At 34.1% G+C, this 14,213-nt stretch overlaps 1 protein-coding gene across 2 annotated transcripts; it reads right to left on the reverse strand.

Moving 5' to 3' along the window:
• Nucleotides 1–1,355: 1,355 nt before the first annotated feature.
• Nucleotides 1,356–14,016, reverse strand: RanBP3 (ran-binding protein 3). 2 transcript variants are annotated; one of them, XM_019049297.2, is made up of 13 exons: nt 13,859–14,016; nt 12,307–12,462; nt 11,188–11,379; nt 10,606–10,731; nt 9,973–10,040; nt 9,429–9,611; nt 8,925–9,005; nt 8,466–8,561; nt 7,492–7,617; nt 6,971–7,132; nt 6,210–6,305; nt 5,287–5,436; nt 1,356–3,907 (listed from the first exon to the last, which is right to left on the reverse strand). In XM_019049297.2, exons 1-12 carry the CDS (start codon nt 13,872–13,874, stop codon nt 5,296–5,298), a joined length of 1,443 nt encoding a protein of 480 aa, XP_018904842.1. In that variant the 5' UTR covers nt 13,875–14,016; the 3' UTR covers nt 1,356–3,907; nt 5,287–5,295. The 2 variants fall into 2 exon arrangements, with proteins under 2 accessions (XP_018904842.1, XP_018904841.1); XM_019049296.2 differs by having other exon boundaries at nt 8,466–8,564.
• Between the last annotated feature and the right edge of the window lie 197 nt (nt 14,017–14,213).

A 14,213-nucleotide genomic window follows, 5' to 3' on the forward strand; every position in this document is an offset into this window, starting at 1 on the left:
AACTTCCGCCGCCGCGCCGCGCAGACTGCACTGGGTTTGGCGCAATGCGTGAAGTATTCCGACAGTCTTGTAGGCGCTATCCGTTTCACGCTGACTGCAGTGACCGCACTGTGTTTGATGCAATGCGTGAAGTATTCGTGCAGTCTTGTAGGCGCTAATATGTGTTACCTACATGCCGATCGCCGCGTCGAGGGCTTCTCCTTTTCATCTCAAGTCCTCGTTATCATTTCTCTGTAAGTCGTGCCGTTCCAGGCCAATTGGCCGTGTTTGGTCTCTCTCTTAACTCGACTTATTGAAAGTGCTGTCTCTTGTATCACTAAGAGACGACAAAATTAAAAATTACTATACTCTCAGGGAATGAGAGATTTTGTCGCCTTTTCTCGTTTGTAATTTTGTTTTTATAAATCCGATTTTTTTAATACCTACACTTTAAAAAATTGCAAATTTTTGCCGCCCCTTAGATTTGCCGCCATGGGCAGCGGCCCATGTGGCCACCCCCTTAATCCGGCCCTGATTTTGGAGAGGAAACCATTGGGTGAATTTCCTAGAATTTTACGTTTCTAGCACTGTAAAATCGTGAAGAATTCAGTAAAATTTACAAAGAATTACATACATTTTCTTCAATTATGATGGATGAAACATTGGCGGAGATTTTGAGACTCTGCAACCAAGAGTTGTCCTTTCTGAACCCAGCGCTCCATTTATTTTTGGGGAAAGTTATTCATATGTTCCCCTCAAATGTCCAGGTATTTGCTACTTATCGCTACTTTCTTTATCTACCTCAGTTATGAACTTAATAAAATAAGGTAACATGCATTCTGCATGACCCTTGTATCGTTACCTTCCGGCCAAAGTACAAGCGCCATACAACCTTTAAAAATTTTCGCCGCCATTTTATTTTTTTACTGAGAAATTGTTGGTTGAAGCTGTTTGAAAATTTCACTGAATATTATCAATTAAACTTTGCTTATTCTCTAGGGAAATGATCATCTAGTGTGTGATCCCGCTCTTCTGTAAGTGGCTGTTTATCTGCAACGTGGAATTAGGCCAATCAACCGACAACAACAACAACAATATCGGCAGCACAAAGGAAATTCAGTGAAATTTACGGACAGCTGTGATAAACAATAACTGTAAAAAAAAAAAAAAAAAAAAAAAAAAAAAAAAAAAATGGCGGTCAATTTTTAAACGTCTCTGGGCGCTAGTGATACTTTGGCCGGAAGGTGATGGTATGATGGTGGATAAATGCCAAAAATTCATTTTAAATAGGTAATTTGTAATAAGTTATACAATGTACTTTGAAAATTGTAAAAAGGAAGATCAAAGATCTTATTCAGGGAAATGAAGAATAAAAATTTTCAGGTAAAATAAATTTTCGTTTATTTTTATTTACTTCTGTTACACATCATATCATATTTTGCCTTAAATTGGTATTATCACAATCAAAATGGAAACTATCAACCTAAAAATAAGTGACTGTTCTGTTTGTTGGCTATTTTTCAAATCTATCATTTTCTAAGTGATTATGTTACATTGAATGGTATCCAATTGTTTTGTAGAATTTTTCTCGTAGCAGATAGATGTTTTAGGGGTATTGTTTATACATAGAAGGCTACTCTTTTTTCCTTCAAGTTGAATAGAACATTATCCCTTGTTTTTTGTTCGAGATATTTGCACGTAAATGGTCAAACTAGAAAAAAAAGAGCATGTACCTAGATCAAATTAAGGGTTTTAAAATGTTCTCTCTGGTTTTATATTTTTTAAAGGAAAGTAAATTATACTTTCGCATGAAATTTCACAAATAAACAGAGTTGAGTTTCCTGCATAAATAGAAATTATGATTGGAAGTTTGTAACGTCCCACACCAACATGTTTAATTGATTTATTTATGGTTTTTACTACCAATGTAGATGAGTAAACTCTAAAAACAGATTCTTTTATTTCTTAAACGCATTTAAGTGAACAATTGCAACATCTCAAAATTATGGCTTTCAATTTAATATAATTTGTTTATTTATTATTTTTCTTTTTATTGCTCAAGATTTTTAAAACATTTTCTTGACCTTAGGAGAAAAATTCATTTATATTTTCTCCTAACGATGATAAGTTTACCATAAAACTAATGCATGGTGTTGAAATAACTTGCAAATTGAGGTGTCGGTCTCAGAGTTTTGTATACCTGCAGTACTTATCAGAATTTGCCTATTTCGTTTGAAACGTATAATCATAATCGATGGTTAAATATACAGCTCCTTTTACAATTGTTATAATTGTTGACAAGTTTAGAAAGCAGAAATTATGGATAATTTGATTTCTGTACAGAGGTGGAAATTACATTTTGTACATGGAGATGAAAGGGAATTCAAATGGTATCAGAACATTACAAAACTATGGGCAGCCTTAGACTGAGCATATTTACACAATTAGAAGAAGAAACAAAAACAGAGACAAGAATACAAAAAATTAAGAAAAGAACATGGTATGAATAGGAATCAACATAGGTACTTAAGCGATACAGTTTCTAACATTTTTCAACTCCACACATGCTTGTTTAAGTTTTCGTGAAACATTTGAGAGACATTTGTCAAAACTTAAGATAAAAACAGAGGTTCACTCTTCAAAACACACTTTGAGAATAATTAATTATGAGTGTGCACATTGAAATTTGTCGATAATAATTAGACTTGGAAAAAAGGAGTCTATATGAATAAGGTTTCCATTGCAAATCAATCTCCAGATGGGTTTAATTTTTAATGGAATTTGATTGCAAAACTCAGTGCCAAACATACTTTAATAAAATGTATCTTAGATAAACCAAATATGTACTTCCTTCAGAGTTCTGAGTTCTATCAATCTGTTAAAATTAAACCTAATTTTAAATGTTTTGAACAATATTTGTTTTCGGCTGTTTTTTAGGAAAGAGGTCGCATTTCTTCTTGCTACTTAAAAGCGTCTCCGTCCATTTTTTTCTGTGGTTAGAATATCCTAAATCCTTTCCCTCTGACATTGTTCCTAAAATGGAAAATGTATGCAGTAACAAAAATTCTTGTGTTGAAGCATTTACGGCAAACAGAGTGGAAAATATGATTTAATTTAATTTCTTCTTTTTTTCATTAAAAAGAGAAGCATGCTGAACTTTCAATTAACTTTTAGCAATGTGAAATTAAAAGATACCATCCAACAATGAATCAATAAATGCAAAATTACAGATACTTCACCAGTGAAAAATTCATTTAGATCACCAAGGACAGACTCAGGCTTCAGAACCAAGAAATTACAACTGATCAATCTGCATGAACACATATCATATAATGTCATAAAGTACAATTCTATTACACATATTCGCAGAGGAAAATATTTACCCCCTTATCATGATCAAAAGATTAGCAAATTAAGTTCCTCAAATACTATTATAGTTACTAGCCATTTAAATTCGCTAATTCTTGAAATTTTAATTCCTATCAGATTATAGGACATCTTTTCAAAGGAAAAGAAGGCATATAAGCTCTAGATCATTCGCTCATTATACCTCAAGAGATCATGCATTCTTCCCCACAGAACCTAGATTACAAAAAGAACTAAGAGAAAAAGTACAAACGAAAAGAAAGATGATGCAAAACGTGAAGTTAAAATCAAGACTTTAACTTAGCAATTACCTTGGGATTTAAAACTTAAATGCATCAGCAATTTCAACAATGATTGATTCAGTTCCATTTTAAGAGTAAGTCAAAATGAATAATTAAATAAATAAGTAAAAAAAAAAGAGGATAGAAAGAAAAAAATTGGAGGGAAAAGATAAGGTAAATTGATGACTCAATGTTGTGCTGATGATAATGCAAATAGCTGATACACCTTGCAAAGCCAAGTTTTTTGTGTCTGCAATGGTTTTTTTCTTCTTCTTCTAGGTCTGAAACATTAATTTGAAAAAACTGGATTTAATATTTTTGACAGAGATAGAAAAAAGAAGAAAAAAATTGGAGTATGATATATATATTAAGTATAGATGTGCAATTGTGCATCATGAAAACATTTTACAGCATGAGAAATGTTGCAGTTAATCTGGCATTCACATAAATCAGAAAAAAGCAATTATTAGTAATTTGTTAGGTGCTATGAGATAGACAAAATAAGTGTCCTTGTATGGAATGAAGTTCTGCGAGATACTGGTACAACAGCAATCGGAGGACTTATTGATTGTCTGTTCCTCACTGATGATCATATTGTTAGCAAAAGCATTTTTCCTACTCCACCATAGGTTTGTTCCATTGCAGATAGACAGTATAATTTCCAAGGCCATGGTCGCAATCATGAAGGAAAATCACCGAGATTTGAAAATTACCAGTCACGGTTACTGTGACGTTCAAGTCAAGTAACACCTTTTAATTGCATCTGCTTTCTTATTTTTCTTAAAAATACATGATTTTATTTTATAAAATTAGATGATTTTGTTGAAAATTATTTTACCAACCAAGGCACACCTAACACTGGAGCTTATCCAGCTGTGAGGCGCTAAAGAGAAAAGCATGGACCCTTTAAACAATGGACCCTTAGACAAGGTAAAAATTTGAGCATTCTGATGTATATTATATCTTCAAAGTTTCACTTAGATCTTGAGTTGCACCGCAAAAATGACAGATAGTATCTCCAAACCAAGATGATAACGTTTTTATTTGGCACTGGTTCTGAAAACTTTGAATTTCCACTCACAAGAAAAACAAGAGTCAACTCGAATCAAATTGCACACTGCAACGGTTTCAGCAGGCTCCTTAATCAAGCAGTGTTTCTTTCCCACCCTGGGTTGTTCAAAGTGTGAACAACCTGCAACGAGTGAGCAGGAGTGCCAAGATTTAGGTTATCATATTCTTATATCGGAAGTACTGTCAGGTTAACATCCAATGTGCGATATAACTCAAGCATTATGAGTAAAAAGTTTGAATCTATGCACTTAAAAACGCTGATATCTTGGTTAGGAGTTGCTTTCAGTAATTTCTGTTGTACAAATCATGCTCGATTTGAAATGTTGTTAAGAAAAAATAAATACAAAAATCATATAATTCTTAAATTCATACCTTGTCCAGTGGTACATTGTATACATGGACATGAAAATTAAGTGATCTTGAGTTTTGTACGTCAAAAAAAGTTCAGTTCGCAATCTATGGCAGACATACTTCAACTTTTACTAAAAATTTTGTTGCATCAATTCCTATGACAAGATATTTTTCATACAAAATGCCGGAGTTGAAAAAAGTCACAAATGTTCTAAAGTATTTAGAGTCGCTTACATACCAAAATCACTTATTCTGTTTCAATTGTTTCTTTTTCAGGTGGACAAACTTTCTTTGCTGCTGAAACGGTTTCATTGGCTGCTAATTTTTTTTGATTAGATACTCTCCACTCTAAGGCTTTATACAACTGATCTGCATCTTTAGGACTAGCCTGTTATAATTAAAACAAACAGCAGGATTAATACAATAAAAAATCAATCAGAACCACAAATTCAAGGACATAAGTCATCAAAAATATAAGTTGACTACAAAAGTTATAGAAATATGTTATGATGATTAAAATATCTAATTTTAGAGTCACACCTAGAGTGAAACTTAACTTTTACGAAAACCTGGAGGATGCTTTTATCTACCGTACTATGGGATTTAATCATTTCTTCTGAATTAGCCGTATACATTGAAGAAACTTACATTTGTACTGTATTGAATACATTGTTGTAACATACTCAGCTGCATTGGTACCACTTTTTGAGAATGGATATTTATTTATTCATTATTTAATAAGATTTATTTTCCAAATTCTTATTCTGTCTCAAATTATATCAACACAAATTTGTGCAGAATTCATGCTAAAAATTTATTTTAAGGATAGCTACTGGAAATCTCAACGTATTTATTTGAAAAATGCCTTTTTTATGATAGGTATAACTAAGAAAGAAAACTGAGGGAGCTGCGATCTAAGCTCCTTACCTTGTGACGGGAAAGAGTTCTTACTAGAAAGCTCTGATTTTGAGTAGAAATTATCTTCTAGAGGCTTTTTCTGAGCTCAAAAAACAGATCTGACTTTACATGGGTAATATTAGTCTTCTTGCAGAATTCGCTTTTAGAACCAGTCACTACCCCAATCTTCAAACTTTGTGAAAGGTTCATTGTGTTCTTGCGTGATGGACAAGGAATGTATTTCAGTGCCCAAAAGGAACTTACCATTATGAGGAAAATTTTGATGAGTCCAGAATTGTCCATGGCAGTGATTTGAACGCTCTTTTCGCTTGATTTTTTAATAGTCATCTCAGACCAGATCTGAAATTCAGAGGATTGCAGGGCTTGAGGTTGTATGCACATTACGCACATTCACACATTTTTTCATGAATAAAATTAAAACCAGTCTAATACACATTTTAAAATACATAAAGATTTTTCCCTGCATTTTGCTTTGGCTTCAGTTCATCATTGTACACAAAAAATGATTAAAACAGATATAATTGTCTTTATGTCAGTTTGTTCTTGCCTGGTTCATTGAGGACTTTAGCCAGCCAGGGGTAGATTTTAAAATTGGAAAAGTTCTACTTACGGAGGTTAAGGGGTAAAACAGGCTTTAGCACCCTTAAAACTTTGATGGTTTACCTTTTTACGGCTATGGAAGACATGTAGGACCTGATCAGTATCTCATAGGAAATTTTGCAAAAACATGATGAGAGCCACACGGATAGCAAACAGCCCCAGCATAAAAAAGGGAAAAAAGTATGTTCTTTAAAGAGAGTTTACTACTTTCAGGCTTAATAAATACAAAACCGTCTTAGTTGGCAGATATTTTGAGTTATATCAATTCTCAGCAAGGAGCTCCAACCAAGTCGCTTAATATGAAATTCAAAAATAAAAATTTCATTGAAATGATTTAACTGTAATAAATTTCAGTAGAACAGATGAAAAGAAACCAGCAGTTAAGTTGTTGAAAAGCACTTTACCTTGGTGTTAAGAACAACTCTAAGGTTGCCGACTGTTCTAACAACGACTCTGGATGATGTCAATTTACTTCCGGATTCTTTGTCATTAACTCGCAGAGTCCCTCTTCCTCTCTCGGTCCATGTTCCATTTTCATTATTGAAAGCAAATAATTTGCAATTTATCTATAAAAAATAAATAAAAATTACGGAAATCATTACTTGAAAAGTTATTTGATGCCTGGTGCTACAACTTCCTATGCACACCTTCAAAAATGGTTCAATTCAGTGATCAGAACACAAACGCAAGAACAGAAGGAAAAGACAAAGAAGAAGGAAACAAAAACGATAACAGAACATGCAATGACAGTAATTGACTTCAGTTTTTTTCTGTTCAATGTTTCCTTTATTTGCCTGTTGAAAATGGGAGCATCAGCTTGAAACGTCAAGATTTTATTTTCTTAATTTTTGAGCCTTTACCTCAGGTAGATCATTCTAATGGTGTATTAGAATTTTCAGGCTTATTAAGTTGTTTTCCACTTTACCTGAAGGACATTGCTTTCTTCTTCTTCTCCAGTGACAACTTGAACTTCTTCATATTTCCTCTTTACGGCTCGAGCTTCTTCATACTCTCTTGCAGCTTCACTTAGGGATTTTCTTTCACTTGTTTCCTGTCAAAACAGAATGTTGTACAGAAATAAGGATGGCAGAGAAAGTGTCAAACATTACAAGTTACATTAGTCCAATCCTAATGACCAAAATAAAGAAAGAAAGATAAAAACATTCCTTGAATCCAAATGCATTCAAAATTTTTGAGCAATACAATGCTCCTAATCTTCATCATACTACTGAAACTACCGTCTATGAGAATCATTATATATGTTGGAAATTCTTGTATTTCGGCATTTTTTTTCCAACTTCAAACCATTGAAAACTTGAAAAAATATCATGGTTAACTTCTTCTAGGTCAAACTGCATAGGAACCAGATTATTAGTTTCACTTGGAGAGAAATTCCACTTAAAGAGCTTTTTTTTCTTATGAAAAATTCAAGAGGACCTTGAAAAAGTTTGATGTGGCGAATGTTCCACTCATGTATTGTAATGATAAAAAAAGGTACGAGATGGATCAGCTTCATCGGATTTGACTTTTGGACCCATGCACAGTGGGGGGGGGGGGGGTTTCTTGACCTGAAGCATTCATCACCTTCTAGCTGAAGTATCACGAGTGTCATGTATGCTTCGGCACAATGTTGCAGAATTTCTTATAGAAAAATTGTTAATGGAGAAATTAATGAACAGAGTCAACTCTACTTACCTACTTTTTTCCATCAATATGAAGTTTTCATGAAACTTTGCGAAAAAGTTTTACAGAAAAAATCTAAACAATATTGAGATGTCTAGCAACATAGCATCTAAGAGTAAATGGTGCTGGTGATACTTTTAACAAAGTACCCCTGGAAATCCTGATGGTCAAATCTGGGACACCTTGTAGATTAAAAGAGCAAACGATAAAACTTACATTAGATTTGTTATCGATGGATTCTTTCTGCAGCACAGACGAGAACAGCATTTGTGATGTGGTACCATTAGTTTTGGATGCAACATTGCCATCTTCCTGCTGGATAAAGATTTAAAATTTTATTAGCTTACCAGAAAATTACCCAAGAAAAAACGCCAATGCAAAATATAATTTTGTCTGCAAAATATTTGAGAGATTAATTATCCACGAACTCATCAGCACAAATTTGAAAAGGAGGTAGTGGTTGGATATGAATTAATTTTTGTGCCAAATTGATGGGGGGGGGGGGGGGGGCGCCGGATAAGAGCTGGCCCAGCACAGAGCGGACCGTCATTTTAGGTTGATCCGTTAAATCATATTAAAGTAGGGGAGAGAAAAGGAAAAAAGGAAAGACATAGACATCGAGATTAGAAGAAAAAAAAAGTTGAGAGTGATGAAAATATACAAGTAGATACTTACACTTGAACTAGCATTTGCCTCTGACGACTGTTCTAACCTGGAAGATTCTGGTGCTGCGGCTTCTGTAGTTTCCTGTGGAATCTGTGCAAAAAATTCATGTTTTCAGATCACTGTAACCTGTGTCTAGCTATTGATTTGGAGATGCATTGCAAATATAAAAACAATTCTATGCATAGTTTTGCCAAAGTTTTCCTTTATAGTATTTTTATTCTATTTTTAGGTATCATCAGATCTTCCTCTACAACTGCACAATGGTACTTCAATGTACATGTAGAACTCTCTGCTTTCAAAATAAAAAGGCAAATAAAAAATTAAAAACTACGAAATATCTCAAACTTTGGCATTTTTCCTGACAGTTGGGAGTTCTTAAATTTTCTAAGAAACAGAGATTAATAGGGAATCACTTGTCATTAAAAACCTGCTTTCAAAAACCGGTTTTGTTTTTGTTTTTTCCTGAAGCAGTGCAACAAATGAATGATTTAAAGAACATGAGAAAGTACTTACAGCGACTCTTTCATGAAGGTTTTGACCAAAAACAAAACGAGATGGTGTTGCCGGTTGAATAGGCGTTGTCTGAACAACAGTAGATGGTGCTGTTGCTAAAGGAACAAAAACGTGTGATGAACCCGAGGAGCTTACTTTACTTTCCTTGTTTTCCTGTGACCCTTTTTCTTTACTCCCACAGTCCTGAAATGATTACATAAATCTCAAAGGTTAAGACTAATAAACGATTTAAAGACAATTTTCTCTGCAAAAATGATTTGCCAAATGGTGAATCAACACTTGTAAGTTTAAGTGATATGGTATTTTGTACTTATATCGATTTTCCACAAGATTAGGAAAAGAAAATTCTCACCAGATTTCAGTAGTAGAACTACTTAGAACACTGAAAACTTAAAAAGCATGATAAACTGTACATTGACTTGTTATTCCTGGTCAAATAAAAGAGAATCTTCTAGGGACTTTGTCCTCTTTGAGGAAGACACATTCAGAATGGTACGAATATTGCAAATTTCAAGTAAGTTTTAGAAATTATGATGTTACTTACACCTGACGAGGAAACTTCAGAGCTAGAGGTAACGTCCACATTTTCTACTAGACCTGTGCCATTAAAACCTAGGAATAAAATGATCAGAATTAATACAGAATATACTAAATATTGATATAATCATGATTTGCTGACTCTACAGTCCTTCTAAATAAAAATACTCAGAGGGGATTTGTTCCTGAAGTGACATAAAGAAAACCAACCAGGCGAACGCTTGACTCACATAGATCAGATAAAAACAAGTATGACTGAGCTATTGTTGAATGGGGAAAAACCCAGCCCATTAAAAATTCAACAAAACTTCAGTGCTGTAAAGTCTTTTCTGTAATAGCCCACTCCATTCAAAAACTTTGCTATCCTGCACTGCACCTGCACTCAAAAATTATGGGGAAAAGGATGGGAACATCAAACACTGCTGAATATTTTAGAGATTTTGCATATTTATTCCTTGGAAAAAAAAGATTAAAAAACTTAAAAACATGTAGGTAGAACTATCCTTGAGCAAAAAAAGTTACTTGAAGTTCAGCAAAATATATTTATCATCTTGACGGGTGTTGATCTAATAAAAGAAAAAAATGAGGAATTGACCTCTGACAGGTAAAGAGGACAATACTGAAAAAATACACGGCTTACTTTTGGCAAATGGGTTCTGCAGTTTTGGTGGGTTTAAGACAAAAGGACTGAGACTTGCTGTAGCCTCTCCAGAAAATGAATTCAGTTTCGGTTTGGCCAGTAAAGATGGTTGTAAAATTGGCTTAGCTGAAAAAAAGGAGACGTCAGAAAGTTTTTAAAGTTTGAAGTTCCATTTATTGCGTATTTCTATTAGGTATTTGAGAGATAAAATATTCTTATATCTAAGGCAAAGGAGGTATACTTAAAGGAAGCATTCATATGTTGTCAAAAGAAAACAGAAAAATACACCAAAGTAAATAATAAAATAATTCTGATTCACAAAGACAAGCTTTTCTTCAACAGCTATTTTCATTTTAGGTCCTGACTTAAAAAAACTGAAATGAATTTACAGCAAAATCCTTAAATAAAACCCGAAGCTGATTAATAATTAATTCTGACAATATTGAATTTTCAAAATTTCAGGACAATTATTAAAAAAAATTGAGATGCAATTATGCATCATAAATTGACTAAATTTAGTGATAAAGGTATTGATAATAGAGCATTTAATTCATAGATGATCCGTTGTAAAGGATTACATACCTGGAGATTTGCCCCAAGGATTTGATGGTTCACCAGAGGTGACAGTTCCATGCGGAGAGGTGACCCTAAATGGTACCGCTGGTCTAATGGTACATTCTGAACCTGAGGGTGAAGATGTATCTTCTTCTCTCTCATCAGATTTGCTCTCAGTTGTTGATTTGTCACTGGATGCTGGAGTGCATTTACCCGAGGCTAGAAAATAAAAGAAGATATTGGTAGTGTCAGAGGAGCCATTATTTTCGTTTCCTGAGATTTGTTAACATCTTCAGGAAATTTGAGTTAATGCTGTTTTGGATATTCAAAAAAAGTAATCTCCTTATACAGTAACACATGAGTACAGATTTTTTAGCCTTCACTAACACCTGTGGAGGGATAAAAAGGGTCTCAAAGCTGCAATTACTTTACCACTACACAGAGAAGGTAAAAGTTTAAGTCATTGTCAGAGTGAAAGCAACTGACAAAGAATCAACTTGTGAATCATCTGTGAATCATTAGAAGAATCATAAGTACTGAATTCATTATTTTTTAACTGTTTGACATTCCTTTGGTGTACCTATAGAAAGAGAAATTGTACTTAGTACTTACGATGGAAAACTTTGGTAAAAAGGTCAGACCAATGGAGGAAAATGATAAAATGCCTATCACTTGATACAACAATTTTATAAAGGGAACCAAGGAATCTGACTCCAAGTTGGATTTTGGCAATTTCCCAATGAAAATCAAACTGCTCGCAGAGAAATAGGATAAATATAATTGACTTACTTTAACTTGTACTTGTTGACATTGTTATTGTTTCATAGTATGTAAGTGTTTTAGAGAAGAGAAAGAGCTTTTCTGAGAAGTCTACTACATTTTAGATTCTAAAGAAAGATTCTATTGGATGCAAATACTTGTCTCGAGGGTACATTATCAATTTTTGAAATGGATCTTCTGATATTAGAATGCAAGAGAATCTAATTATTATATTTTATAATTTGTTTCCTACACCTCGGATCAGTATTCTTCCAAAGCTCCCTGGCTTATATTTGGTATCAGGGTGGATTTTAACATTGTATTTGCCTTGCATATTAAATAAGGGAGTAGCTGACTTAGAGCTAATATGATAATGAAGACACTCACTGTCATCCGATTTTGGAAATTTAGAGCAAGTGTCTGATGAACTACTTTCATCTTGTGAAACTTCAATGGAAATATCTCCAGACGATGTTGCAACAGCTTCAGGAGTTGAATCCTTGGATGAAGTTGTGCTGTTGGGTTCCTCAGTGGAATTATTTTCTGAAAAAAGAAGGAACATTAGACCAATACGTACTTAGTTGAAGAATAGATTGGAGTAATTAGGGGAATGTGTACAATGGTAGAAAAAATATTGAATGACACTGTTACTAAAATTCTGATGTTTAAGGGTTCCTTTGATTAAACTCAGGCTAGGGCGAATTGCACCCAAGTATGACCCTTTGGACACTTATTGTAGAACAGACCTGCACGATATAGATGGTTAAAGTGCAAAACCACGTATATCTGTTTGCGATGCTGTGGGCCTCCTGGCTAGTTCTTTGGAAAACCTGACTTTATATCTTAAAAACTTCCTGGCTTTTTTTTCTTACTAGCAGTAAATTTCATAGAAATTTCGAGAAATATAGGTGACTTGTTCTTCCCCAAAAAAATAAGAGCAGAGATTTTCAGGCACTGCAATGGCGATGCATGATTTTACGCTTCTGCCATCAAAATTATACGCTGTGAAATGCCTCACCCTGACACTGACATGAGCAGACAAGCAAGACAGGAGCAGTAACCAGAAATACTGGCCCGTATAAGTTTTGGTATAGTGTGAAGGAAACAAATCGGTACAAAATTATTCTTAACATCTATCAGTCCACCAAGCCTTCTATCGCTATTTCCTGCCTGGCCGCTCCGGTACTCCGCTGTTCGGAACCCGGATGAGAAGGTTTCATAATTCATGGGGAGTCAAAATAGTAAAATTGACGGAGGATTCTTACAACCTGTTAGTGCTTGGAGGGAGGGGTTAGGTGTTAATGATCTGAACGCTACATACACCAGAGGTGAATCTAACCTATAAAAAATAGACAATGACATTAAATAACTTGCCTGATACGACTATGATTAGAAACGAGCACCGATGTGCTTCAAAAATTAGATTACAGATTTGCAAGATAGTAAAGAAAAACCTCTGGTGCTTGTTAAAAATAAGTAAATAAATAAAAAACCATAAACATAACCTAAAAATTAGCATACAGAATAGCATGAGTTGTATGAATACAAGTTGAATATTTCAGTAGTTGCAAAGAAATTGACGAAAAGTGTTTCTTGACTAAAGGCAGGAGAGCTTCAGGAGCTTCCAGTAAAATACTTGCTGTAGAGAGTGCAAAATTAAATATATTCGGACAACCTTCAGTTGACTACATACAACAAAGCAGAGGAGCTGAAATGCTAGATTTGGATTTATCAGAAAAGGTGCCGCAGAAAAATGCTGCTAAGGAAGTAACCACAGAATATTGGTTGTTTCTATGCTTAGGAATAATATCAATTCTTTTTGATTGGGACACTTAGAGGAGCGAGCAAGATGCAAGAGTAAGGCTGCATTCGCCGAATCAATGGCGATACAAATGGTCAAAAATACTGCTATTTTGAATAAAATATTGGAGTATCTTACCTTGCAATTTAGACATAACTACCACCTTAGAAAATAATTGAATACAAGTTAAAATTTAGTCACTTAAAAGATAAGAAATTGAAGCAGATATCAAGACTCAGAGGTCCACAATGAGGTGGATTTTTCCGAAATCTGTCAATAAATATTCCTCCCCTTCCCGACGTTGTCTGCTTGTGCTTGCGTGTTGCCAAATTGATCAGCGTCGTCTTCTTGGTCTACTTTGTTCCTTCATATAATTTTTATATTGTCATATTGTACGGCCCTTCCCTAAAACATGTTTTTTTACACAAAAAGAAGTTTTATCAAGCGTAGAGATCTTGAGAGTTTTTGCTTCTGCTTTTTCCAATGTGTTCAA

This window comes from Bemisia tabaci, chromosome 1, assembly GCF_918797505.1.
Source record: "Bemisia tabaci chromosome 1, PGI_BMITA_v3".
NCBI lineage: Eukaryota > Metazoa > Arthropoda > Insecta > Hemiptera > Aleyrodidae > Bemisia > Bemisia tabaci.

What these genes read in the sequence shown, in the direction of transcription:
- RanBP3 (XM_019049296.2), bottom strand. An exon ending in ATTTCCAAAATCGGATGACA is followed by an intron (nt 11,380 to 12,306) that starts GTGAGTGTCTTC and finishes TTTATTTTCTAG; the next exon opens with CCTCGGGTAAATGCACTCCA. An exon ending in TCAAAATTTTCCTCATAATG is followed by an intron (nt 5,437 to 6,209) that starts GTAAGTTCCTTT and finishes TAATTATAACAG; the next exon opens with GCTAGTCCTAAAGATGCAGA.